Genomic DNA, 27153 nt, shown 5'->3' with positions numbered 1-27153 from the left:
TTTGTGTAGTTTCTTCACTTGAGGCATCTCATCCTCAGAAAATATCCTCAGAAAAGCACCCAGCATCTGTATCATTTAATTCAAGCATATAAGTACAAGAGATACAAAAGAACCAAAAACATAATCTGATGCCCTCTAAAACATCTAGAAAATTTGACAAGAGTCTGTCTCAAAGCAAGGAAATGTTCTCCTCCCCCATGCTACTTTGCAGCAGACACGTCCAGAGAAAGCTTGCCAAAACTTTACATAGTGACAAACGTCTTCCATCTGTCTGGCTTCTTGTTCTTGGAAGGTTTTTTGGCAATCAGGTCACACCTTCCTTGGGAAGATCTGTACATTTTGTGTGAAAAAAAAATAACTCAAGTGTGATTTTAAAAAAAGAGAAAGAACCAATAAATACAAAATGAAGTAAGGTCAATCAGGAGAAACATCTATTTTCCATCCACATATACAATCTTTGCATTTTGAGGCTCCTCAAGGAGATATTTTTTTTCAAACTTAAGTGTAGCATATCTCTTCAAATTGCTAGGGTTCAGAATTTGTTAATAGCATTTTTCTTTCTGAAAAATACATTTTGAGTCTGCCACTTTTATAGAGGTCGCTGACTAATGTTTCATTTTGTGGTTTTCCTTCGCTGGGATTGTTTTGAGCTTCATTTTATTTCAATTTTAAATAACAAGAGGACAATTTATTTTATCAAACACATCCACAGTGTTCCTTGTATCAACTCTTTGGATATGACTATCTCTGAATGGGGTATAACAATCCCTTTTCAGGGGCCCCAGTACAAAGAGATCCCCTATATTGACCCATTTTTTCCAAATAACAATCCTATAAAAGAGGAAGTATCCTCTCGTCTTATAGATGAGGAAAATAAGGTTCAGGCAAGTTATATAATATGTCGAAAGTCATACTTTTTTAATGTCTAGGGAGGAAAAAATGACAAAGTATATCTGTCATGGAAAATAAATGTTTAATTTATGTCTTAAAATATAAAATAATGATCTCATACCTTCAGTTTCCTGTTGACTTAATTAAAAGTGCCATTTATGTTAGTGTTTGGCTGCAATATCTAAATGAAAATATCTTTGTATTAATCATTACTTAAGTTACTAAATTTCTCTTTTTTTTCTGTTGATTCTTATTCGGATGTTCGGGTCAGATTACCCAGATGATAATCTGCACAGTTTGTGTGTGTGTGTGTGTGTGTGTGTGTGTGTGTGTTTACTCTAAAGGCTACTTCTAATCCAGAAATAATAGCAGTAAATAAGGCCATAAAGTAGATAAAAAATTTTCCCATTGAAAGTAAAATAAGCCACCCTGGTTAGGAACCCAAGATGTGAACTAAATATAGAGTTTACCTGGATGCTTTGAACCCTATGTTTTAAGTTATTATTTATTAGGTACTCGTTAACTGTCAGACATTATGCTAGACAACCTTAAAACGTTCTCACTGAACTGTATGTGATTGATATTATTTCCCCAGTTTATGTTACAACTATGTATTATCAACATCATTTTCCCTAAATAATAGTTAAGAAATTTGGGACAAAAAGAGATGAAATGGGTTGCCTAAGGAGACATACCTAATAAGGAAAAGGGCTGTATATGATATCCATATCCTTGGTATAAGTGTAGGAAGACTGGTCAGAAGACCCAAGTTTGAGCTCTTGTTCAAGTTGGTGAGTTGAGCATATATTTCTCCACCTCATCCCTCTATATCCAATTGTAATGGCAGTTGGATATGGAGTCTCTTCCAACAGACTTTTCAAAAAGATTTTAAACTCAAAGTCAATTGGTTTCAAGAGTAGAAGTAGAAAATGAAGCAGACATCAAGATAATGAATTGAAGGACTTCCTTCTGAACAGTCACACAAGTTATCCTCCTTTGTGTGCTGTAATGGAATTTATTCCCAAACTGAAACCCAAGAACGGTTCTGTAAAGAGATGGAAAAAAAATGCCTGGGAAGAGCTAAAGTTTCTAAAATTGGTTATTAGTTCTCCTAGAGTAAAGGTCTAGGGTGGCCCAGAGACTCCCAACTTCCTTCTCAGGCACCCTAAAGAAAATGAAGCCTCACGATCAAGGGAGAGTTCTACTGAGAAACTAGACCTACACATCTGAGAAGGCTCCGTGTCATCTAGCCATGTAAATTAACTGAGCCCTTCAATCATAAAACTGATGACTAAGGATCACATTTGAGATGAACTGGTAGCATAAAGGAGAAGAACTGGTATGAAAAAGCAAAACAACTAAGCCAGGAACAAACAACAGTAATTCAGGCAACAGAAGACAATTTAATAGGTATTTTAATTTTCTCAAAGAAATTTAAGAAAATGATCATACAATTATGAAGAACAATCAGAGCAAGAAAGAGTTTGTAGAAATTAAAAGAGATTGACAAATGAAAATAAATTTACTAAAAAGGAAGAAAAAAAAATCTCCTAGAAGGGAAAGTAAAAAGAAAAACATGGGAAAATGAGAAAAAAGTTAAGAAATACAGAGATCAACTCAGAAGGTCAAATACCTAAGTGTTAGGAGTTCCAGAAAGAGAAAATGGATAGGAGAAAGTAATTTTAAGCAATCACAAAAGAAAATTTCTGAGTGGAAAAGTCTAAAAAGGGCCAACTAAGTGGTATGGTTGATGAATAAAAAGAATCACATCTAAGCACATCATCATGAATATTCAGAACCCCAAGGAAAAAGAAAAGACCTTAAAAGTTTCCATGGGGAGACAAGAAACAATTACCTACAAAAGTGTAATAAATCAGGTTAATATCAAAAATGTTTTACCACCATCAGTAAATGCTAAAAACAATGTCTTTAAAATTCTGAGGCTGAAATGACTTTGCACCTATAATTCCATATTCTGACAATCAATCATGCGCTAAGACATGTTTTCAGACATGGGAAGACTTAGAAATTTTATTTAGAAAGTACCTGAAATACTTAGAAAGTATTTGAAATTGTGCTCCAGGAGATGAAAAAATAAAAATTCTAGAAATAACAGAACCTGCGTCCAACACACAGTTGAATTCAAATTTTCAGTAATTCGAAAAGATTTTCCATGATAGTTATTCTGCAGAAAACATGAGACTCCAACAAGAATGGCTTCAAAAAAAGGTGCAACTTTTTAAAGAAATAGTATGATTGATTAAGAAGTTAGATGATATTAGAGATAAGTAAAATATATGGTTCCTTTTTCTTTCTTTAGCAAGAAAAAGAAAGGCAGAAGCCAATTCCAAGGGTGGGGAGCAGTATGTGAAGTCTCCTTGCAGACACTTGCAAACTAAAGGTAGCAGGGTTTCAAGCAACTGATCTAGAGAGAGATAATCCATTAGTTCTTGGAATTTGGAACATTCTGAAAATGCACGGATTCAGTTATTCAAGTTTCATTTCTTAGAGGCAATCAATAGACAAAGCACAGAGGGTTTTGGTTTTTTATGATTATTATTTTTTTCTTACTGCAGTGACAGGTTATAAATTCTACCATCTTTAATTATCTAAAAATACTGGAATAGCAAGAGAAGTAGGAAGACAGAGAAAGAAAAGTAAACCATATAAGATACTATTTAAAATGTATGGGTGCAAAAAGTAAGGTAACCAATAGATTAAATTCCACATTTGTCATGTTAGAGAAGGTAATGATGATTATTTTATTTCCTAAAACCCATAAACCAGATTTTCATTGTTAATGCTCATTAGAGATACACTCCTACCTATACTTCCCATAATGCAAAGTCTACCTCCAAATTCATGTCCAAATATTTGTGGTCTCTCTTCTGACTCTTCCAATCTCACTTCTATGCCTTGTGCCTCTCACAGGCAGCCCCTGACCTCTACATCTGAGACCTCACCATAAAGGACAACAAAGTATGTCAGGAAATGCCAAATGACAAGACCTGCCAGCTACCAGCTTGAGAGAAGTCAGGGATCTGCAGGACGTCATTCCAGGCATGGTGGTGAAGAAAAAGATGCTTCGCCCAGGAGTTAACCTGCTGTGTCTCTGCCCTTATTCTGCTGTCTGTGTCTGGAGAAGGCTTTACGTACAGGTTTGAGCCAGGGAGCAAGAAAAGCACCCAGCTTATTTTTGCAAGAAATTTTGGATTTTTTATTTCTACCTCCTTTGCCTCTCAAATTCCAATTTGTTCATTCACATTTGAGAATGGAGCAACTAGAAATAGCTTATTCTTGGGGCACCTGGGTGGCTCAGTTGGTTAAGCATCTGACTCTTGGTTTCGGCTCGGGTCATGATCTCATGGGTTCATGAAATAGAGCCCCGTGTCAGGCTCAGTGCTGACAGAGCCTGCTTGGGTTTCTCTCTCTCCCTCTCTCTCTGCCCCTCTCCCATTTACACACTTCTATATATATATATATATATATATATATATATATATATATATTCCCATTTCTATATATATATATATATAAAGAAATAGCTTATTTTTTTACTGAAATCTCATCAGAGAGACTGGAAAACTCAAACTCCCAGAGCTAAAGGAGGCAATGGCAAGAAGGCCAAGGCCAAGAGTAAAAGGAGGAAAGAGAAAAAAGCCCCAAAATAAGATAACATTACAACCAAACCATCCAAAGGAAAACAGTGTAGATTCATCCACAATTTACAGATTGCTAAGAGGTAGAAATGTTTAAAGCACTTAATATGTTTCTATATTACCACAGTATCTTAGCCATTTATTGAACACCTTCTGCATATATTACACTCATCTTCTATGTCATTACCCACCTCTCAGTACATTCTAGTAACACTTTCTTTCTATTCTTAGACCATTTGAAGCTCATTCTTGTCTCAAGACCTTTGTTCTTGCTATTTCCTATTTAGATCATGATTACCTCCACTTGTTCCATGCCTGTCTCCTTCTCATCCTTCATTTCTTAACTCAACGGTCTATCCTGACCATCCTATTTAATGCAGCCCACCCTGCCTCTCAGCTATTCTTTATCTCATTATCCTATTTATAACTTTATATCACTTGTTCCTATCAAGAATTATTTATTATATTTATTTTTCTTATTTATCATCTATCCCCCCACCCCCACAAAAAATCCATGTTATTTTCATTATTATATCTCCAGCATCTATAGTCCTAGCCAGACACATGTTACATACTCTATAATGTTTTTTTTTAAATACTACATTCCACACATTATGCTAAACTAAATATATATATAATATATATAAACCACATATATACTATATATATAAACCATATATATACTATATGTATATATAAACGATATATATACATATATAAACATATATATACACATAGATATATAAACATATATATATACATATATACATATGACTGTTTACTCTTTACAACTCTTTCAAGATAAAGACATGGAAAGAGTTGAGTAATTTGCCCAGTGTCACAAGGTAAGCAAAAGTGAAAGCTCATGGATTCAAGTATACGTTTATAATCCTAAAACCCTTCCTCCTAGATACTATTCCATACTGCCTCCCTGAAATATGCAAGATGATTTCAAGAGGGACTGAATATGGGAAGTCATAAAATGTGGTTCTTGCATGTGAAGGCCATGTAGAACTGGTTGGGGAAATAGGACTTTTATATAAAGAGACCAGAAACAGCTGTTTTCATGATAGCCCCTATCTTAACAGTGAGAAAAAGAACCCAAAATAAAGAGAGGGAGATACAGCACACTACTCTGTGGCCCATATTCCAAGGCTCAGTACCTGTGATGTCTCTGCCTTCATGAAGAACCTACTATTCATTCTACCCCTACCAATAGGATCGTTCACAATATTGAATTGCTTCAGGTATTCAGAATTGCCTGTATCCAAATCCTTTGGATAACTAAAGCTGAAGGTGCTAAGCATCTATAATTTTTAATTTTTATTCTTAAAATCTTGGGAAATGGATTATATATGTTATAACCTTATTAAACGCTTTTTGCCTTTTTCCAAGTTGGTGCTTAAGGATCAGTTGCCTCTGAATTACAAAGACTTTGTTTTAATATAGACTTCTGAACCTATCCTCAGATTATCTTATTCACAGGGTCTGGGGAGGGCCAAGGAACATATTATTAGGCTTTCCAGATGATCCCGATGCCGAGCCATGTTTGAAATCAGTGAATAATGAATATAAGTTAACCTTTATTTGATGACTCTGGGTGTTTTTATTTGTGCCTACATTAAATTACAAGTTCACTGCAGCCATAGCTAATGCAAGTGATGGTCACTTCCCTGGGTGTCAATTTCCTCACTCGTAAAAGTAACTATAAATTGGGTTATATTATCTCTAAAATCCTTTTTACTTCTAAAATTCTAATTCTTCAAAAAGAAGCTTTGTCAGGACATCGACTAAAATTTGCTTCTTTAAAGAATGACCCCACCACCCACACACATGTTTTCTTTTCAAAATGCATCCTTTATGGATAAACCTTAGATATAAAACACTTAACCATGAGAATAATAAAGCCGTATTAGTAACAAATTCTACAAATAATTTGCCAAGTTGTTCTTTTTGAACCCTGATGATGTAAAAATGTAAATTAATATTACATTGATTGATGAAAATTTTCCAGTCCTCACTCATATCAGGTTCTATATATGAAATGATATTATGTTCCAAACAAGTAAGAAAATAAATAAATAAATAGAAATGTGATCTGTCAGACTCATTCACGAACACATACACATACATATACATACAGAACCCTTGAAATAAATAGCCCCAGAAGAGAATATTTATATGAGTTCTCTCTACACCAGCAGCTTTCAAACATAGGCATTTTGCCCCCAAGGAGATATTTGGCAATGTTTGTACACATTTTCGATGCCTAGGAGGTCCATGAGGTTGCTACTAGCATCTCGTAAGTAGAGGCCAGAGGTGCTACTACACATCTTAAACAAGACAGCCCTCACAACAAAAGATGATCTGGCCCATAATGTCAATAAAGCCTAGTATGAGAAACCCTGCTCTGTGCAGTGGTATGAGGCATCAAACAAGGGAAATCCAAACTCTTCATTCAGGCAGCTGACTAGACAAAAAAAGAAGAAAAAGAAAAAACACTTAACTCCACAATTCCATTTAAATCTCACCAACCGAAACTAGTTATGTGGCTAAAACCCTGAAGTTTTTATTTTCACCATAAAACCTCTAAGCCCTTTAAAAAAGAAAGATCTATTTCCTCCTGTTTTTGGTCCATAAGTGGTCTTTTTTTAAAAAGCCTATTTATTTTTAGAGAGAAGGAGAAAGAGAATCCCAAGCAGACCCCCCACTGTCAGAGCAAAGCCTGAGATCCCAAGCAGGCACCGCACTGTGAAAGCAAACTGTGAGATCATGACCTGAGCTGAAATCAAGAGTCAGTTGTTTAACTGGTTGAGCCACCCAGTCACCCCTACAAGTGGTCTTTTATTCTCACTGTCCTAGGCATTTTCCCACAGTGTGAGTGAAATCCTTCACCAGATGGTGTGGGAAAGATTTTGATAATCCTTTGATAATCTAATCTGAAAACAAAAGTTTCTGCCACTTCTGGCCCAATGTTTTGTATATTTCACATACATTAAAAGGACTGTGGGTGTATCTGTCTGCCTCAGCCAGTAGAGCATGTAACTCTTAATCTCACATATGTGAGTTCAAGCCTCGTATTGGGTGTAGGGATTAATTAGAAATAAAATCTTTATATTCGCAAATGGCATATCTGATAAAGGGTTAGTATCCAAAAATCTATAAAGAACTCATCAAACTCAACACCTAAAAAACAAATAATCCATTTAAGAAATGAGCAGAAGACATGAATAGACATTTTTCCAAAGAAGACATACAGTTGCCTAACAGACACATGAAAAGATGCTCAACATCACTCATCTTTAGGAAAATATAAATCAAAACCATGATGAGATACCACCTCACACCTGTCAGAATGGTTAAAATTAATAACACAAGGAACAACAGGGTTGGTGAAGATGAAGAGAGAGGGGAACCCTCTTGCACTGTTGGTGGGAATGCAAACTGGAAAACAGTATGGAGGTTAAAAATAGAACTACCCTATGATCCAGCAATTGCACTCCTAGGTATTTACCCAAAGAATACAAAAATACAGATTTGAAGGGGTACATGCATCCTGATGTTTATAGCAGTAGTATCAATAATAGCCAAACTATGGAAAGAGCTCAAATGTCCATCAACTAATGAATGGATAAAGAAGATGTGGTATATATATACACAACAGAATATTACTCAACCATCAAAAAGAATGAAAAATTTTCCATTTGCAATGACGTGGGTGGAGCTGGAATATATTATGTTAAATGAAATAAGTCAGAGAAAGACAGATACTATATGATTTTACTCATATGTAGAATTTAAGAAACAAAACAGATGACCATGTGGGAAAGGAGGAAGAAAAAAGAGAGAGGGAAACAAACCATAAAAGACTCTTAAAGATAGAGAACAAACTGAGGGTTGATGGAAGGATGTGGGTGGAGGATTGACTAGATGGGTGATGAGTACTAAGGAGAGTACTTGTGATGAGCACTGGATGTTGTATGGAAGTGATAAATCACTGAATTCTACTCCTGAAACCAATATTGCACTGTATGTTAACTAACTGGAATTTAAATAAAAATTTGAAAAGCAAAAAAAAAAAAATCTTTAAAAAAGAGAAAAAAGAGGGGAGCCTGGGTGGCTCAGTCGGTTGATCATATGACTTCAGCTCAGGTCATGATCTCCCAGTTCATGAGTTTGAGCCCCATGGCAGGCGTATATTCATCAAATATAAGATACCATTAATTGAAATATGCAGCATTGTGTACCATTAAAAGGAAATGTATGCCAATTGAAAATGACATGCTCTCAATCATAAGACAGATCTCAGTTAAAAGACATCAAAATCAGGAAGAAATACATCTTAGAATTGATAAAACATATTATTCTATACTGAATTACCTTTTCCTCTTTCTCAGATAAAAGCTATGTGTCATATTACTCTATAAAAGTTCTTCCATAGTAATGTAAAAAGCCATACCCATGGGACAAAACACATAAGTGGAAGAAAGCTAGGTTAAAGAAATAAACCAAAATCTTATGTAATTCGAAGTTTCCTTTTAAGTTATAGATGCACTGGGTACTTTTGCTAACTGGACAGATATTTTTTCATTCTACATTGTCTTGTTGTAGTTACAGTTTTTAACTGGGAAAGTTAGAAGAGATATTATATGTATTTAAATTAATTAGAAGTAATTGTTAACCATGTACGAGAGAGAGAGAGAGAGAGCAAGAGACACAGACTTCCTTCTTTGACAAAAAGGTAGGTAACAAGATTTTTGTTTGGGAAAAATGATCTTGGGGTCAGATCACTTAAACAAATTTTGTGTTTCCTATAAATTCTACCTAGATGAAACTAGATGTATCCTGCAATTGCTTTGAGACACTATAATATGCTTTGATACAAAAAAGAAAGTCATGGCTCCTATACTAAGTTTGGTATTGTAGAAAACAGAGGTCTTTTAACTGAAGAAGTATTTCATAAAACAACCTATCCACCCAAATATTTTTATGTTTTCTTCCCTGAAGTAAGAAAGACTTGTGGGATGAGTAAATGCCCAGATAAAGTAGAAGTTGCACATAGAATTTTTTTTTTTTTTACTAACAGCTGAGAAGCAAATAAGGCTGACAGACCAGGAGAACAAGCTGCCCTCACCCCCCGCTCCCTGGTACATATGCCAAAGCTGTGGACAAGAGCCTAATAACATTGTCGGCTGCAAACACTCTGAGCATAGCCCTGGTACCAGTGTGCTGCCTATTTGTGCATAGTGGCCATCAAGATGCCAAAGTTATCAAAATCCCAGTGTACTATTTTAGTAAGTCTGCTAAAACAACCCTGTAAATACCAGTCCAGAACTGAAGGGAGAAAACAAACAAGGCACTAATGCCTCTGTACCAACCAAGTGCAAACTAACGTCAACAGCATACTTCTCGGCATCCCAGTATGTTACAATATAATCATAAAACACAGTGCAGGTTGGAAAAAGGTAGCCATAAAACCCTGAACAATGAACACCAAACTGCTGCCTTTCTTAAATTGAAAGTAAAATTTGACTTATCTCGCAGTTGAGGCTATAAAATCAGCTAGGGAGGGCATCAGTTCCCTCTCCAGAGGGCAGGCATATACTCTTGTTATTTATTTAGCAGTCTCAGAAATCCCATTTCTGCTTCCAAATGCGTGTTCTAGAAAATGACAAGTAATACTGTGTCACTGCTGCACCACAATAAATAGCCCCTTTCTTTACATTTTAAAGCCAACTACAGAAGTAAATTGAAAATGAGTTGTTATTAAGAGTGGGTAGGTAAGGAGCTTCAACCTAAACATTAGTTATCTTGAGGGAAGTTACACAGGCATACTGATGCCCTTGATTTAGAAATTTGCAAAATAGGAGCGCTTGGGTGGCTCAGTCAGTTAAGCTTCTGGCTTCAGCTCAGGTCATAATCTCACGGTCCATGAGTTCAAGCCCCACATCAGGCTCTGTGCTGACAGCTCAGAGCCTGGAGCCTGCTTTGGATTCTGTGTGTGTGTCTCTCTCTCTCCGCCCCTCCCCTGCTCATGCTCTGTCTCTCTCTGTATCAAAAATAAATAAACATTAAAAAAATTGCAAAATAGCTTCATGTTGACTTTAAGTATATTCAGGGGGTCTTTCAAGATCTGGAAATTCAGGGGGTGCCTGGGTGGCTCAGTCGGTTGAGGGTCCAACTTTGGCTCAGGTCATGATCTCATGGTTTGTGAGTTTGAGCCCCGCATCAGGCTCTGTGCTGACAGCTCAGAGCCTGGAGCCTGCTTCCAATTCTGTGCCTCCCTCTCTCCTGGCCCCTCCACTGCTCGTGCTGTGTCTGTCTCTCTTTCTCAAAAGTAAATAAACATTCAAAAAAAGATCTGGAAGCTCAGATCATGCTTCTTATTTTGAAATGGTATTCAAAAGAAAGAAAGAAAGAAAGCTCTCATTTCCATTAGTATATATATTTAACTCAGTATACATCAAGAGGGCTTTCTCTAATAAATAAATGACTATGATAAAAACATACATTGAACATATATGAACATGATCTTCATTTAAATGAAAATGGATTAACAATTTTCAGCATTCTAATCAAATAAAATTTCAAAAGTTAAAGTAACATGTTTAATTATGTACATAATCATAGACTTTCAGGGTTATAAGGAGTCCTACATGTCACCTAAACCAACCCCCTCAATTTATAGATGAAGAAACTGAAAATTAGAAAGGCAACTACTGCCCATGGTAACACAATGAGTCAAACACCACCCAGTCAAACACCACCCAGAAGATGCCAGTATCTTCTGTCTCCAAGGCCCGTATTTCTACCCTGATCCACTGTCATTACAAGTGTTCACAATAATGAGGGATGAAACTAAGCCATCATATAAATTATAAACTATTAACCACATGACTTTTAATTCAGCTAAACTAAGAAAGTTTATCTCTGAGGGAAATACTTGGGAAGCCAGAAGTTACATTACAAAATATTTACTGAACTTCCTGTATGATCACAATTCTTCACTTAGTCACTACAGAATCCCAAAGGAGATGTACTTTACTATTCACAGCTTACAGAAGAAATAATTGAGACTGAAAAACCTCAATGGCAGAAGTTCATCTAAAAACTCTTTGATATATAACCCAGGTAGGCATCTCTGCTGTCTACAGGCAACCTCTTTTCACCACTATCATTACCCACAAGAGGGATGTAAGATATGTCTAGCTTGGAGCAAGATGGTCATTTCCTTTATACTGTGAATTTCCCTCTCTAGTTGAATGCAGAGATCTGTACCAGAATCACTGATGGAGGTATATGCGTATAGGATGTAAAGGAAAGAGTGAAGTGATCCCTCAGGAGTCAGCAAATCAGTGACATCAACGTTTGCTGCGTTAGTTTATAAAAAGGGGTTTCCACACTATTGTGATCTTTCCTTCATTGCCCTATTGCTTTTTTTTTATCAACATCAAGTCTGACATTCACATGGTTTCCTCTTCCTCTGCATGTTACTTCCCCAGCAATATCATTTCCACAAGGTACCGCACTTATGTGTATTATTCCTGTTTCCAGAGCCTACTTGTTGATGATTTGGATAGACCAATTAAGAATACATAGAAAACAGAGTTATAAAGATATTTGGATAGCATAAACTCCATTCCCACATTTTAATTATGAAGAAGCTGATCTCCAGACAGGTAATACAGCCAGTCAGAGACAAAACTGGGACTTGAGGCAAAGTTCTGTCAAGTCTAATACTCTTCTTACTATATGACATACTTGGTTGTGTGGTTGGCCTAAAAGTAATAAGTGTGTTTGACTTATTTGGGCCAAATATATTATTTTAAGTCATTACTATGTTATATTTTTAAGTAACAAGGTGAAAATAAAGTTGGTAAACAAGAGATAACAGTATAGGATGGCGGAAAGACAGTATGAGCTTCATAGCTAGATAGACCTAAACTTGATTTGGGCTCCCTAATTTACTAGCTGTGTTCCCTTGGCCAGGTTGCTCAACTTTCCTGAAGTTGTCACTAGCTGAAAATACAATTACATGCAATGGTATATATAAAGCATCTGATATATAGTAGGTGCTAAATATTATTTGTTCCCACGAATTTTAACCTACCACAAAAGAGCTGTGCCACTCTAGCAAGTTCCTTTAGCCCTTTGGGTCTTGTTGCCTCCATTGCAAATTGAGAAGATGAAAGAAACCAAGTGAATTCCTAAGTCTCTTTTAGCTCATCAAAAAATAATTAGTTCCCAAGGTTCCTTTACCTTAATATAAATTCAACACCTTATATCCATCCTAAGCACTGAACAGGACAAAGTACCACTAGGAAGATATCTATGATCTCAGCATAATGGGATCCAACTCCATAGCACTTCCAGTTCCTCAATGAAAAATTATTATGCAAAACCAAAGAGTTAACTTTAAGGAAAGCTTTACAAAGACATCACAAACCTAATGTAATAAATATAAACAACTGAGGATATATCTTAAATTATTACTCTCTCTTTTGCTGAGATGGAATATGAGAACTAAAATGTTTACACTATAGAACAAAAGACCCAAGAGACATTTGGTTAAAGCAACTAATGCCATTTTTAAAAAAAAAAAGAAATGAGCAATAAATTTCTCTTCCCATGTGAGTCTTAGGCCAGGCTTTTAAACTTAAGATACTTGTGTCATTCTGAAGCAGAGGGGAATAAAATTTACTCGGAGAGGTATTTTACAATGATAAACATTAATATAAGAAGGTGGTTAACCATGTTCTCACATTACTTTTGAATTTCATGTTTGGGATTTAATCCTCTAAAAATAAAATATTTAAACATTTGACTATTACATGCAATATCTGAGAAAATACTAACTTATCTTAAATGGAAATTTTAACCACATTTTTCTTCCTTTCCTCTTCCATAAGAAAATTTTTATCAATGGATTTTCCATTACAGATAAGGCTTTTGGCAAATAACATTGTGGACGTTCAAAATACATTTTAAATCATGTGTAGAGCTCTTAATCATGGCTTTCCAAAAATTTAAGCATGTCTGTAAACATGTCGGTACAATATTATTCATCTGTATTACAGAATGTAGAATGCATATTGTATATCATAAAACACCACCACCAAAAAAAAAAAAAGAAAAGAAAAGAAAACACTTTGCCTTTTAGAAAGAGACAGAAAAGGCCCATTTAAATAGTATCTCAAATGTGTGAAATGAACACTATATTTTTTTAAATCAACAGCTGTGTTCTATGAGCCAATTTTTTTTGTCCTAAAAGATGATGAAGAGTAAACTATGTCCCCCAGCATGCATTGTATGCAGGGGTTAAGAGAGCCACAGAAATATGATTTAGGTACATAAATATCAAGTATAGTGTAAACCAGAGGCAGAAGACCTGGATCCTGGTTCTGTCATTACTATATTGATTTGTGATTTTTGGACAAGTCACTTCACCTTTTTAGTGCTATTTATCTATGAAACAACAGGAGGACCCATCTGATCTTTAGAAGATTTCTTCTAGTTCCTATAATTAACATCTTGTGCATTTAAGGGGTGCAAGACACCGAGCAAAGGCACTTCAGGAGTGCACTTATTCTGCTCTTCACACATGCTGCCAGGATGAACCAGCTTCATAGAGAGCCAAATACTAAATGGCCTGGCTTTGTGCCTTGGCTAAAGAATACCATTGATGACTGTGAAAGCACTTAAAGAAACTTAGCCAGAGGAAACAATTTTCTGAATGTAGTCCAAAGAAATAGGGGGTGTGTGAGCCCTCACAATCTCAGACCCTTTGTGTTCTCAGCTTTTCATCTCAGCTGGCAGAAGGCACTGAGTTTATTTAGGTGACTCATGCTTTCTGAGCCTTAAGAGAAATGATTCTGAAAATGAATGGTTCTCCCCCTAGACCCACATCTGACCTTTGAAAATACATATATTTTTGTGTAGCAGCTCTATTATATGCAGCATTCTTAGAATACCTTCATAAAACAGAGTTTAACATAGTGGTTAAAAGTATGAAAAGGGCTCAGATCCTAGCTGTACTACTTACCTGCTGTGGGATCTCAGGAAAAAAGCTTAACCTCTCCCGCTTCAGGTTACTTTTTCTGTAAAATAAAACTAAATGAACTAAAAACTAAAAAAATAATAAAACCTAACTCATAGGGTCATGAAAATTAATCAAGATAATGCATGTGAAGCAGTTACCACAGAACCTGACAGAAAGTAAACGTTATAGATAGGTAAATAGATGATGATGATGATAGATAGATAGATAGATAGATAGATAGATAGAAAATCTGACAGAAAGTAAACATTACAGATAGGTAAATAGATGATGATGATGATAGATAAAGAAAGAAAGAAAGAAAGAAAGAAAGAAAGAAAGAAAGAAAGAAAGAAAGAAAAAGAAAAAGAAAGAAAAAAAGAAAGATCGATCCTGGGAACTGGGACTCCCTAAAAAGACTTATCTGAAGGCCACAAACAATTTTCTGGCAGTGAATGGCATCTGCTGATCTTTCCTCTTCTAGCAAACATTATGGCAAAGACTCAAAGCTGTGCTCAGCTCTTACTAATAGGATCCTGCAGAAATCAGGAGGAAATAAGATTATCCTGAAAGTAGGAAAGAGTTGCTCTGGCTTAAGACAAGATCTTTAAGAGAGACAGAAACACATGCATGTGCGTGTACCCCCCCACACACACACACCACACACACACACACACACACACACACACACATTTAATGTAGTCACATGGCAGGGGGGGGGGGGTGCTATCTGTATATATATTCTCAGGTATTGCTGCACCAAAAGCTACAGAATTTTATAACTGGATGCCTCCCTGGAGACCATCTACTTCAACTCCTTCATTTGGTAGTTAAGTAGCTGAGGCCCAGAGAGGTTAAACAACTCACTGGGGTTCATTCAGCAGGACATGACACTGCCAAGACAAGCTTTCTGATTTCCCCTTTTGCCCACCCAGTACTCAGCCTGGTATCTTTCCCCAGGTCAGCATCCTGTCCTTGTCGTGCCAAGCAGAGCATCAAGGCACTCGCACACAGAGGTTTCTCACTTTTGCCTAAGTTCCTAAAAAATACAGAAGCAACCTCAATGCCCAAGACCTTCTTGCCAGAACCTCCCAACATGGAAATCGGGGAGGACCCCAGTCAATCTGTGGCTCTCTCCAAGGCTCTCTTTGGAATTTTTACTCTTCCCTTTCTGTTCCTTCCTCACATTGATTCTTAAGTGCTAGTTCTTAGAAGTTCCTCAGCAGAAAGGTCAGGTACTTCCCAGGGCAGAAGTTACCCCTGCTATTTTGCAAATTCTCGTCTCCCCACAAAATGCTGTACCTTTAGGCAGAAAATACAGAAAAATGGTTATTAAATTTCCTCCAAGTTCCCTGAGTGAATTCAGTCAGAACTAATCCCTTCCTCCCTAAGAGAACTCAATCCAGTTCATTTATAAAGTGTATGAGTATGTGAAGGACTAGAGAACCCTCAGGTATGCCTGACACAGAGAACAGGACAAAGAGGGGACCAAGGAAGGGAGACTAGGGGGAGGAGAGAGGTGGGTAGAAGGAGCACACTGATCAAACGGCAAAGTGGATCCTGGAGACAACTATGCTGCTGAGACTGACTCACTGCTGAAGGGACAAAACTGCGGAGGGGATATACTCTTTTAGTCACGCTCTCTGGTAACTAACAGCAGACGGGTATCCTGAACCTCGCACAGAGAAAGCAGGCAGAGGCTACCCCTAAGTGGCAGAACGGAGGAACTCTGTCTTCCTCCTGTTCCCTTTTCCTCCTCACCCAATGCTGGCCACTCTGTGCCTCACGGGCACACCCGAGCTCTCCAGCTTCCCTCCGGTCACCCCAGAAAGGGAAATACCCTCCCTGCTCTCCCGTGGGTTGAAATGAACCACAGGGCATCCGAGATTTCTCTCAACTCTGACAAATGCTCCCCAGTCCCGTGCCCCTTGCAGGGAAACTGATCTGAGAGAAGCTTTCACTGAACTGACAAACCTAGGGCGCTTCTTGTCCCTAAGCACAGGCGCCCGCGATAGGTGTCCCTCAGTCTGGGTCTCCACTGGGAGGGGTGGGAGGCGTTAAGAGTCACAGCCAAGTGTTCCTTCCCCACATGAGACACCGGAAGGAAGACTTTGCTTTTGCTTTTTCCCCCCTCCCTACCTGAATTCCGGGACCAGGTTAGGCTGCAACCCGTAGAAAGCAGCGGAGAGAGTGACCAGCCACCCGGGTTTGTAACTCCCGTTCTCGCACTCCAGATAAGGTGGAGACCACTTGACATGGCTCTTGTCCCCGCCAAGCCCGTCCCTGCGCCGCCAGCTATGGCCCAGGCTCCGGGGCCCCTGATTGGAGCCGCGGCGGTGTAAGTGGGTCCTCCACTTGCGCCGCAGGCCGTGGAACCACTCGGTCTCCAGCGTGGCGTTGGCCAGGTGGTGTGCCGAGGAGGACAAGTCCTGGAGCAGGATGCGACTCTCTTCGCGGGTGGCCTGGAGGAAAACCTGCGGGGCCGGCGCGGACAGCGACTCGGTGCTGAAGGTGATGGCTGCCCGGGAAATGCTGGGCTCGCCCTCCAGGAGACTCCGCACCAGTGCCTGGTACCACTCCAGGTCGTCCTGCAAGTTCTGCTCCCGCGACTTATTGCTCTGCAGCATCATGTTGAGGAAGTTAGTGGCGTGTGTCAGCGTGTCCAGTGCCCCGTGCAAGGAGGGATGGGAGCTGGCTAGGGCTGACGACTTCCCCGGCAGGCCCGCCAACTCGTAGCGGCTGGAGCAGTTGGCTCGCTTCAGCTCGTGGGAGTCCCCGCTGTAGAGGTAAGAGGCCACGTCCATGGGCACCTCCTCGGCGAGTTTCTGCGCCAAGATGGTGCCGTCGGTGGAGCGGCTCCAGGGAGCCGAGGAATCCGAGGCAGAGGCTCGAGCCGGCTGCTGGGCGTGCTGCTTCAGCCTCAGGGTTCTCTCTCTAGGGGGATCCAGCCGTCCCGGAGGGTCGCGGCTGGCGCTAGCAGTTCCCAATCCCAGATGAGCGAGCAGGAGGCAGAAGAGTAAGGGATAAGCCATGGTTCCAATCTGCTTCGCAGAGAGGAGAGGAGGTGACGGGAGGAGACACTTTTTAAATCTTGGTCGTCAATTTATCAACAGTAAGACTTTTCCTAGGAGTCGTCCCCCTTCTCCAGGTGGCCGAAAAGGACTTTAAAATAAGAATGTTTTGGAATTGTCCCGGCTGGCTAAGCTACCGTCACAGGAAATCAAATCACCTGTGGCAACGCTGGCTGCACCCGCTCCATAATGGGTCGGCTCGGGATTACGCACCTCACAGCCTTGAGCAGAACAGGTTACATCCCCTCTCTCTCCCGGCGGCTATAGTTAGCCTGCTTACGTCTTTCTGCTCAGCAGCTTCCACTGTCGCTCTCATTGAGGTGTGTTCAAGAGCTGCTGCTGCTGCTGCTGCTGCTGCTGCTGCTGCTGGCGCCGCGGCCGCCAAAGACGCTGCTCCATCATCTCACCCGTGGCAGGTCGTTCCCGCCTCCCGGCTCTGGCTCCTCCTCGTTCGCTTCGCCGCGAGGCGCGGAGTGCGCGCACACAGACCCGCACCGCCAGCGCAGGACCGAGTCCCGAAGAGCAAAGATTTCTTTCAGGACGTTAGTCTCTGTGGAGTTTATAGGACCAGGAAGCTGGTTAACTGGAGCCCTTAGGTTTGGCCACAAACCACACTCCTGTCTCCCCTGCTCTGGAGAAAAGCCGGTTTAAAGAGGCAGCTTGGCCTCAACCAAACCCTTGAAGGGCGGCTTCAAGCCGTCTTGTTCTCTGTTTGGTCGACTCCTGTGTCAATCAGCCGACTGCCATTTGTTGGGCTGGGGCGGGAGCTGTCCAGTGCTGAACCCGAGGCGGCTCAGAGGAGGCGCAGGAGGAGGCGGTGGCTCGGGATGCAGCAGCACCGAGTCCTTTCACCCACTCGCGTTCCCTGATGACTCGGAAACCCGAGGGGGTGGGGGTGGGGTGGGCGGGAATGAAGAGAGAAGCGGAGCGTTTGTGGCTCAGAGCGAAGGAAACTTGGACGTACTGAGGAGGAAGGTGTTGGCGTCTTGCTGCTTAGTTAAATCAGCCTTTTCTTTTGCCTGGAAAAGAGGGAGAGAGGAGTTTTCATTTTTGACTTAAATCGAAGGGGAAGGACGTAGGATGGAGACGTGTCCTCCTGAGCATCTGCTCATTTTGGGCAAATTATCAAATCCTCCTCCTTATTGTCGGCTAAAGAAATTATTAAAACCTACTTGCGGAGGTCTTAGCAATGAGGGAGTAATGGAGACATCTACCGGTTGAGCTTTAAGAAAAAAAAAAAAAGCCGTATTTAAGGAGCCTCTGCCTGAAAGGGGGCCAGGATGAAGGGGAGCCTGTGAAAGTGTATGCAAGTGAAAATGTGGAAGGGAGAGGTATGTACAAGGGGGTGAGACTCAGATTGTGAGAGAATGAGAATGAGGGAGTCAGTGTTGAATGAGAAGGGAAGTTGTTCTGACTGGGAGTTTCTAGAATTAATGGATCTAAGAACTAAGACATCCAGTGAACTATAGATTGGGATATCCCAGCAGAATAAAGAAGACCCACAGAGTAAAATATGTATAATAACAATAAGCTGAATAATATGCCAAGCCCCCCGCCCCCCCCCCAGTTATTGAGAAATCTCTTAACACAGTCTAATCATTTTATCTGAAACTTTAAAAATGTCTTCTGTTTGGGATGAGCACTAGGTGTTGTATGGAAACCAATCTGACAATAAATTTCATATATTAAAAAATATAAATAAATAAATAAAAATATCTTCTGATAGTCTGAAAATGCTAATTAGTACTGAATATATAAGGCTGTGTGCACCTCCACTTTTCATTGGCACCTCTGTTTTCAAATTCCCCAAGACAAACACAAATAGAAAATCCCAAATTCACTTCACTTCTCAACCAACAAAATGTCACTGGTGGCATTCTGAGGTAGCACTGCTTAGATTTACTTTACCACTTCATTTCATTCTCCCTAGTGAGAAAATATCCAAGCAGTGAAATGTAAGTTCCAAAGAGAAAAAGGTTGTCTGTATTGGTCACTGTAGTATCTTGAACATCTAGAATACACAGAAATGCCTGCTACATAGTAGGCTCTCACTAAATATTTGCTAAATTAATGAATAAACCAGAGGGTCATGATGATGAAGCTAATTACTTAAGAAGTAAAGTCTGCCCGATATGTCAGTGATGTAGACTTTTGGAATAAGACTTAGCAATGAGTTTGCCAAATTACAGCACATGGTCTCCAAGTGAGTTTTTATGCATATGCAAAAAACTGTTACTGGATCTATACTTATTTACAAGTAAATTTCATGTTCACAGCCGACTTTTTGTTTAAATTTTTCTTCGCAGTATATGCTCCTTTGCTAAATAAAGGTCATCTCAGTTTAATGCTCTACTATAGCATATGTGGCAATAATAACAGAAGGAATTTCTGTTTGTCTAATTTATCAGAATATACAACATGATTTTCTATCTATTTAACCAGCTAGGGACTGAAATGTAATTTCCTCACTAACCGATGTTTTTAGAAAACATACATAATTTTTTAACAATTCATTAAAATTGTCCAGCATGGCATTTAAAAAAGAAGTTAAAATTTTATTAGTAGGTCCTTCTATAAGTAATTCAATGACTGAACGTAACTAAAAGGCTTTGGTTCTAGCATTCACCTAAGCAAGATTTATGGTCACTGGCAAGACCTTTAAAGTTCTGTGTCTTAGGACACAAATTGTATCTAGGCTTCATGACTTAACACTGAGGGAGTACTAAATGGTATCTGAGCCACTCTCCAGAGGTACAGCCCTTCCCTAGCTTATGTCTGCCAGGAGCAGAGCAAACTATGAGAAGCCCTTGCAATTTTAGCATTCCCTTCAGTGGCTCATCTTCAGGCTATATTGCCAAATAACTGATGTGGACTAGTTGGGTTTAGAACAGCACTGCCAAATAGAAATATAATGTGAGCCACAAATGTGATTCATATACGTAATCTTAAATGTTCCAGTAGCACATTTAAAAAGTAAAAAGAAAAAAAAAAGAAAAATAATTTTAATAATATATTTTATTTAGCCCAATATATACAAAATATTATTTCAATAAGCAAACAATATAACAATTATTAGCAAGATATTGTAATTTTTTTTAAAAACAGCTTTTCAATGTTTTTATTGATTTTTGAGGGAGACAGAGAGAGACAGAGCGTGAGCAGGGGAAGGGCAGACAGAAAAGGAGACACAGAATCCAAAGCAGGTACCAAGCTCTGAGCTGTCAGCACAGAGCCTGACATGGGGCTCAAACTCACAAATCGTGAGATCATGACCTGAGTCGAAGTTGGACGCTTAACTGAGCCACCCAGGTACCCCTACATTTTTATACTAAATATTCCAAATCCAGTGTATGTTTTACACTCACAACACATGGCATTTCACACTAACCATATTTCCAAAGCTCAATAATCACCTGTGACCAGAGGCAACCATAGAGTGCAAGCTCAAGAAGATAGGCATTGTGATCTTGAATGCTCTAGAAAGCCTAGTTCTAGGAGGCCTGGTCCGTTTCATAGGTCTAGATTTAAGGTAACTGAGTAGCAGACAACCCTTCGTCAATGTCATTGTCCATCGATGAAGGAAAGAATCCAAAAGAAGTTTTTATAAAAGACCAAGATTTAACACATACTCATATGCCTCTAAACAGATTACAAAATTCCACACCAACTCACAAAGACATATCATTCACTCTATAAACGTTGATTGAACCTCTACTATGTATCAGGCATTAGGCTCGCTACTGGGGCAAAATAAACACATCTTCTGCACAATGGACCCATGGACCTTACAGTCAAGTGGGGAGAGAGAGAGGAAATTAAAAAAACAAACAAATAAGTTTAAAAATTATATATAGTTATAACTGCCATGAAGAAATAAACACTGAAGTGATAAAAACTGCAGGGTGTGGGGGTGGGAAGCTTCTATATAAAGAGATAAAGAAACAAGAGACTTCTGGGAGAAGGTAATACTTGAGCTGAGATCTCAAAAATGAGGAATAGTTAACTAGGTGGTAGGTAGTAGTGAGCTAGCTAAAAATAAGAAAGAATCTTACCTCAGGTACAGGGTGTAATCTATGAGTACACTAAGACTACCAATATTCTATCCTTAACAGGAAGGAGCACTGGAAGAAAATAACTACAATAACCTAAAGTTCATATATGATATGAAAAGTATAACAATTGAGACAAAAAAATCATTTTATAAAATATTCAGGTGATTATAGCATGAATAGCATTCCCCCCCCACACACACACAAATTACATGATCATAATTTTAGATATAGACAAATACCCCTGTAGGTCTCAAAAGAAAGAATGAAGTTGTCTAAATACATATTGACATTGCACAGAAACTGGACTGTAATAGAATGGTGCATACAAGACGTGTAAGCCTTGTATGAAAAGGCCCAAAGCTTTATCATCACAGCCGAAGAAGTCAATCTAATTGCTTTAGAACAGTGAAATTTGCTCTGATAAAAAAGCAATGTGCAATGGAGTTATGAGGTATTAGTCGTAATATGATTGATGTATCACTATTATAAAAAAGAAGATGTGATGTTTGCATATCTTTAAATGAAAGAAATTAAAGGAGGTCAAAAACTGCTGAGACCAGATTTTATATGAGCAGTGTAGGTAGAGTTATTTTAAAATTTTAAGGGCTGCTTTAAATCATTGAAATCAGCCAGTATTAGGACAGTGGTATATGGTGAATGGACACTGAATTGGCAGTTGGGAAACCAAAATCTACTCTTGGCTCTGCCATTGTTCAGTCACATGACTTTTGACAATTTCCTCAACCTCTCTGAACCCTTTTGCTTCATTTGTACTATAAAAGTGATGTATTAGATATATCCACAACTGGAACATTTGTGGCTGAATAACAGATAATGGTCTAGGTATATTTTCCAGGAACTCATCGTTCTTAATAGGTCCAGATTTACAAGGTAAATGTTACTTTTAGATGAAATAATGACGAATCTTAGTAAACAAAATGGCACAACCCCAGTCAACTTCCTGATAGAGCAAATGAAACAACAAAGGGACAGCACAGTTTGTTGATAGAACACAAAATCAGATACTCAGTTCTTATTCCTAATCTTCCGGAGATTCTGGATTTCCCTAAGCATATGCTATCCCTGTGCCTCATACGCCCACTTTCAATATGAAGATCATAGTATTTGTTACCCAAGAGCAATAGTTTTGAAATTTCTGGATGTAGAAGTATCACTAGAGGATTCTGAATATCTCTGTGGATCTGGGTAGAACTTGAGAATCTGCATTTTATTTATTTATTTATTTATTTTTAATTTTTTTTCAACATTTATTTTTGGGACAGAGAGACAGAGCATGAACGGGGGAGGGGCAGAGAGAGAGGGAGGCCCAGAATCGGAAACAGGCTCCAGGCTCTGAGCCATCAGCCCAGAGCCCGACGCGGGGCTCGAACTCACGGACCGCGAGATCGTGACCTGGCTGAAGTCGGACGCTTCACCGACTGCGCCACCCAGGCGCCCCAAGAATCTGCATTGTAATAAGCACCACAGGTGATTTTGTTGCAAGTGGTCCACAAAGAACATGCTGAGAAATACTGCCTTGAGCCATGAAAAGTAACTCTAAGACATTAGGAAAGAAGATGTCCTGGTAAACACAAAGCCTTGCTATAAATTAGGAAGTGTAGCCTATGAATAACAATGAAAATAACACCTATAAAGAGTAATCTTTTTGTTAACATCAATATCATCATTACTGTCATCTAAACATTTATACAGCTCCTACTGTAGCCAGGCATTGTCCTAAAGATTGTCCTAAGATTGGCTCCTTTAGTCTTCATTGCCGCACTGAGTTTGGTACTGTTACCATTTTACAGATGGGAAACAAACCAACAAAAAAATGAACTGCCCTAAGAAATACAGCCATCTGGCCCCAGATATCATACTCTTAATCCCTATACCAGTGGTTCTCAAACGTTGATATGCATTAGATCCACCTGGAGAGCTTTTGTCAAAGCACAAATCCGTGGCCATACCCCATAAAATTGCTAATTCAGTAGGTCTAAAGGAGGACCTGAGAAGTTGCATTCCCTGTGGTAGCTAACAAGTTCCCAGGTGATGCTGATACTGGTGAGGAACAACTCTTTGAGAACCACTGCTCTGTGTCATGCTTTTCATCATTATAATCTGTCACGTCTATATGCTTACACTCATTCCATATATTTCACATGGAAAAAGAAGAAAGTCAACATCAATGGCTGAAAAAATGCCTGAAATCTGCTTGGGGAAAAAAAAACTCTCTGGTTTTCTATTTCCAACTTAGAAAGTTTACCCAAGATGTTTATGTTTTTTACTTAGCAGTTTATTCTCGTCTGCCTCCAGTTTACCCTTAAAACTCTTACTCCTTGTCAGCATCATTTCTAAAAACACTCCTGCTCTTTCAAGAGCCATCTCCTCTGATTTTCACTATAAAGTTGTGACTTGGGCTGTTCTTGCCTTCCCAATAAAGGGCATCTTTTTAAAGTACTGCTAAATAGTATCATCTACGGAGTCACTTGGGCTTTGACTCCCATTCCCCCCCCCACACACACACACATACACAATGGTTCTATAAACCTAAAGACACCTGAAGAACTTTCTGACCACAAAGGAAGAAAACACCAGGAATTGGCATTTATGTGGGAAAATCCTGAGTGTGCTAAGGCAAAGAATTTCCTTAAATGGCTTTCCATGTCCCTGACCTGACATTCAGCAGTGCTGGAAAGGACTAATGCAGCATTTCAAAAAAGCACACCAAATTATTGAAAGCCCAACCCTCTTTAATACAAGGACTGGCTCCCTTTCTCATTAAGAAATAAGAACAACCCAAGATTTTGAAATAAAATTTACTGAAAAAGGAACATTTTGGATAGGAAGAGATGGGAAATGGATTATTTGGTCTTTGCTCAATTTTGTCTGCTTCTCTTCTTGGAGGGAAACTCCTCATACCGTATGTATGTGTTTGTTGTTACAGTTCATGATATCTTTTTCATCAGCACATTACCTCAGGCGTAATGGACGTTTACTTCATTATCAGTGTAGGACTTGGCTCTCCATCTTAATACAGGAGTTTTTGAAAGTTGGGAACTTCAAGTGTCCTGGACCATGTCTGCAGTCAGTGCACATTATGTACACATAGGAGACACTAATAAATGGCAATTCCTCACTATGAAAGAGCAGAAACTTGTAAACCCAAACACACTTAGAAAGAACAAGTTTAGCAAAAAGCAGAACCATACCTGCAAATTCGGAGAACGAACTGATGGTTGCCAGAGGGAACGGGAGTGGGCACTGGACAAAATGGATGAAGGTGAGTGGAAGACACGGGCTTCCATTTATGGAATGAGTAAGTCGCAAGAATAAAAGGCACAGCATGAGGAATATAATCAATAATATTATAATAACATGGTTTGGTGACAGGTGGTAGCTACCCTTGTGGCAAGCAAATAGCATAATGTATAAAGAAGGTGAATCATTATGTTGTACACCTGAAACTAATGTAACATTGTGTGTCCACCATACTCGAACACAAATTTAATGAGAAAAAACAAGTTTATAATAATATTAAGTCGCTTTTAGAAGTTTTGAAAAGTTGGGGGAAATTAATCCAGTCATGTTGATGTTGTTGAATTTCCAGATATCTTCTTATTGTTGGGGTTTTATGGGGGAAAAATGAGACATGACACAGAAATATATTCCAGGAAAATGTAGTGAAAGAAGCAAATAACTACACATATTCTGATGGAAATATTTTCAGGCTAAGAAAATGACAAACCTAATCATGAGTCCAGGTACAAAACAGTTTTGCAGATGTAGTAGGATGTGTGCTGAAGAAGTCTGACTCTTGTGGCATATATAAATTGTTTCTATCTGTTATTTTGATGTACTCTTTGGCATAAACAGTTTCATGGAAAATTTTGCTTCATCTTTAGCAACCGTTCCTTATTCAGACACGGAAGAATTTCAGAGACATTTTGGCACAAGAAGGTTTCCGTTTCTTTTGTTCACTGTGTCAATAAATGTTCTTCAGTAATGGGGCCGACTTCAAGTATACATGGCTATCACGTACCACAATGTCTGGGGAGAAATGGGTTCTTCGTGAGCATTCTGCAGAAATAAGCTCTTGTATATTGCATAGAAACAGCAGACTAGAGAAAAAGAAAAAAGAAAAAGCAGACTAGAGAACAGAAGGCTAAAAAGAGAAACAATTTTCAAGAATCTGCTGTATCATGAGTACCAAATGTGATGAAAAGGAGCTGCTTCAACTGTTTGTTTTTATATCTCAAATCAGATATTCTAGAGGAAAAAAATTAAAATTTAATTAAAATTCAGGAAAGCAGTAAGAATGAACAAGAAAGTTTTTCTGAATGTTAGAGTTGTTTTTAATTGAGATGGATTAACCAAGAACCGGAGGGAATCTTTCCTTGAAGGATAATTTGTGACCTTTGGTAGAAACTACATCTATGTATCAGAAATGAGTTATATTTATATTCCTCCTGGATAGACAGATGAACCTAATGGTCATTGGAATCTATTTCTTTACTACAGTTCTTTGATAGACTGAGATCACTGATACACTCAAATAATTGAGACTGTTTATGTTGCCACAAACAGTAAAACTAGCGCATAGACATTTCACCCATAATCCTTCCCGTAGGTATTAAAATCCTGTCCCTTTTTGCCACCACTCCTCTTGTGCCACATTACTCAACCTGGCATTCAAGACCATTTACTAAATTTTTCTCCCCCATCCCACCAGTCCTCCACTACCTTTTTGAGTGTCTCCATTCTTTTTTTTTCAATATATGAAATTTATTGTCAAATTGGTTTCCATACAACACCCAGTGCTCATCCCAAAATGTACCCTCCTCAATACCCATCACCCACCCTCCCCTCCCTCCCACCCCCCATCAACCCTCAGTTTGTTCTCAGTTTTTAACAGTCTCTTATGCTTTGGCTCTCTCCCACTCTAACCTCTTTTTTTTTTTCCTTCCCCTCCCCCATGGGTTTCTGTTAAGTTTCTCAGGATCCACATAAGAGTGAAACCATATGGTATCTGTCTTTCTCTGTTTGGCTTATTTCACTTAGCATCACACTCTCCAGTTCCATCCATGTGTCTACAAAAGGCCATATTTCATTTTTTCTCATCGCCACGTAGTATTCCATTGTGTATATAAACCACAATTTCTTTATCCATTCATCAGTTGAGGGACATTTAGGCTCTTTCCATAATTTGGCTATTGTTGAGAGTGCTGCTCTAAACATTGGGGTACAAGTGCCCCTATGCATCAGCACTCCTGTATCCCTTGGGTAAATTCCTAGCAGTGCTATTGCTGGGTCATAGGGTAGGTCTATTTTTAATTTTCTGAGGAACCTCCACACTGCTTTCCAGAGCGGCTGCACCAGTTTGCATTCCCACCAACAGTGCAAGAGGGTTCCCGTTTCTCCACATCCTCTCCAGCATCTATAGT

At 39.0% G+C, this 27153-nt stretch overlaps 1 protein-coding gene across 1 annotated transcript in view; it reads right to left on the bottom strand.

The window, feature by feature from the left end:
• The window catches only part of GPR158 (G protein-coupled receptor 158), a 421143-nt gene extending 403469 nt beyond the window's left edge, over positions 1–17674 (bottom strand). The window contains exon 1 of the mRNA XM_043564334.1: positions 16726–17674. Coding sequence (XP_043420269.1) covers positions 16726–17618 — 893 coding nt within the window. The 5' untranslated portion in view covers positions 17619–17674. The remainder of the gene's footprint in view (positions 1–16725) is intronic.
• Positions 17675–27153: the final 9479 nt, after the last annotated feature.

This window comes from Prionailurus bengalensis, chromosome B4 (genome assembly GCF_016509475.1).
Source record: "Prionailurus bengalensis isolate Pbe53 chromosome B4, Fcat_Pben_1.1_paternal_pri, whole genome shotgun sequence".
NCBI classification, from domain to species: Eukaryota; Metazoa; Chordata; class Mammalia; order Carnivora; family Felidae; genus Prionailurus; species Prionailurus bengalensis.
Note: the sequence above shows the minus strand (reverse complement) of the source record. Positions and strands in the feature narration are given on the sequence as shown.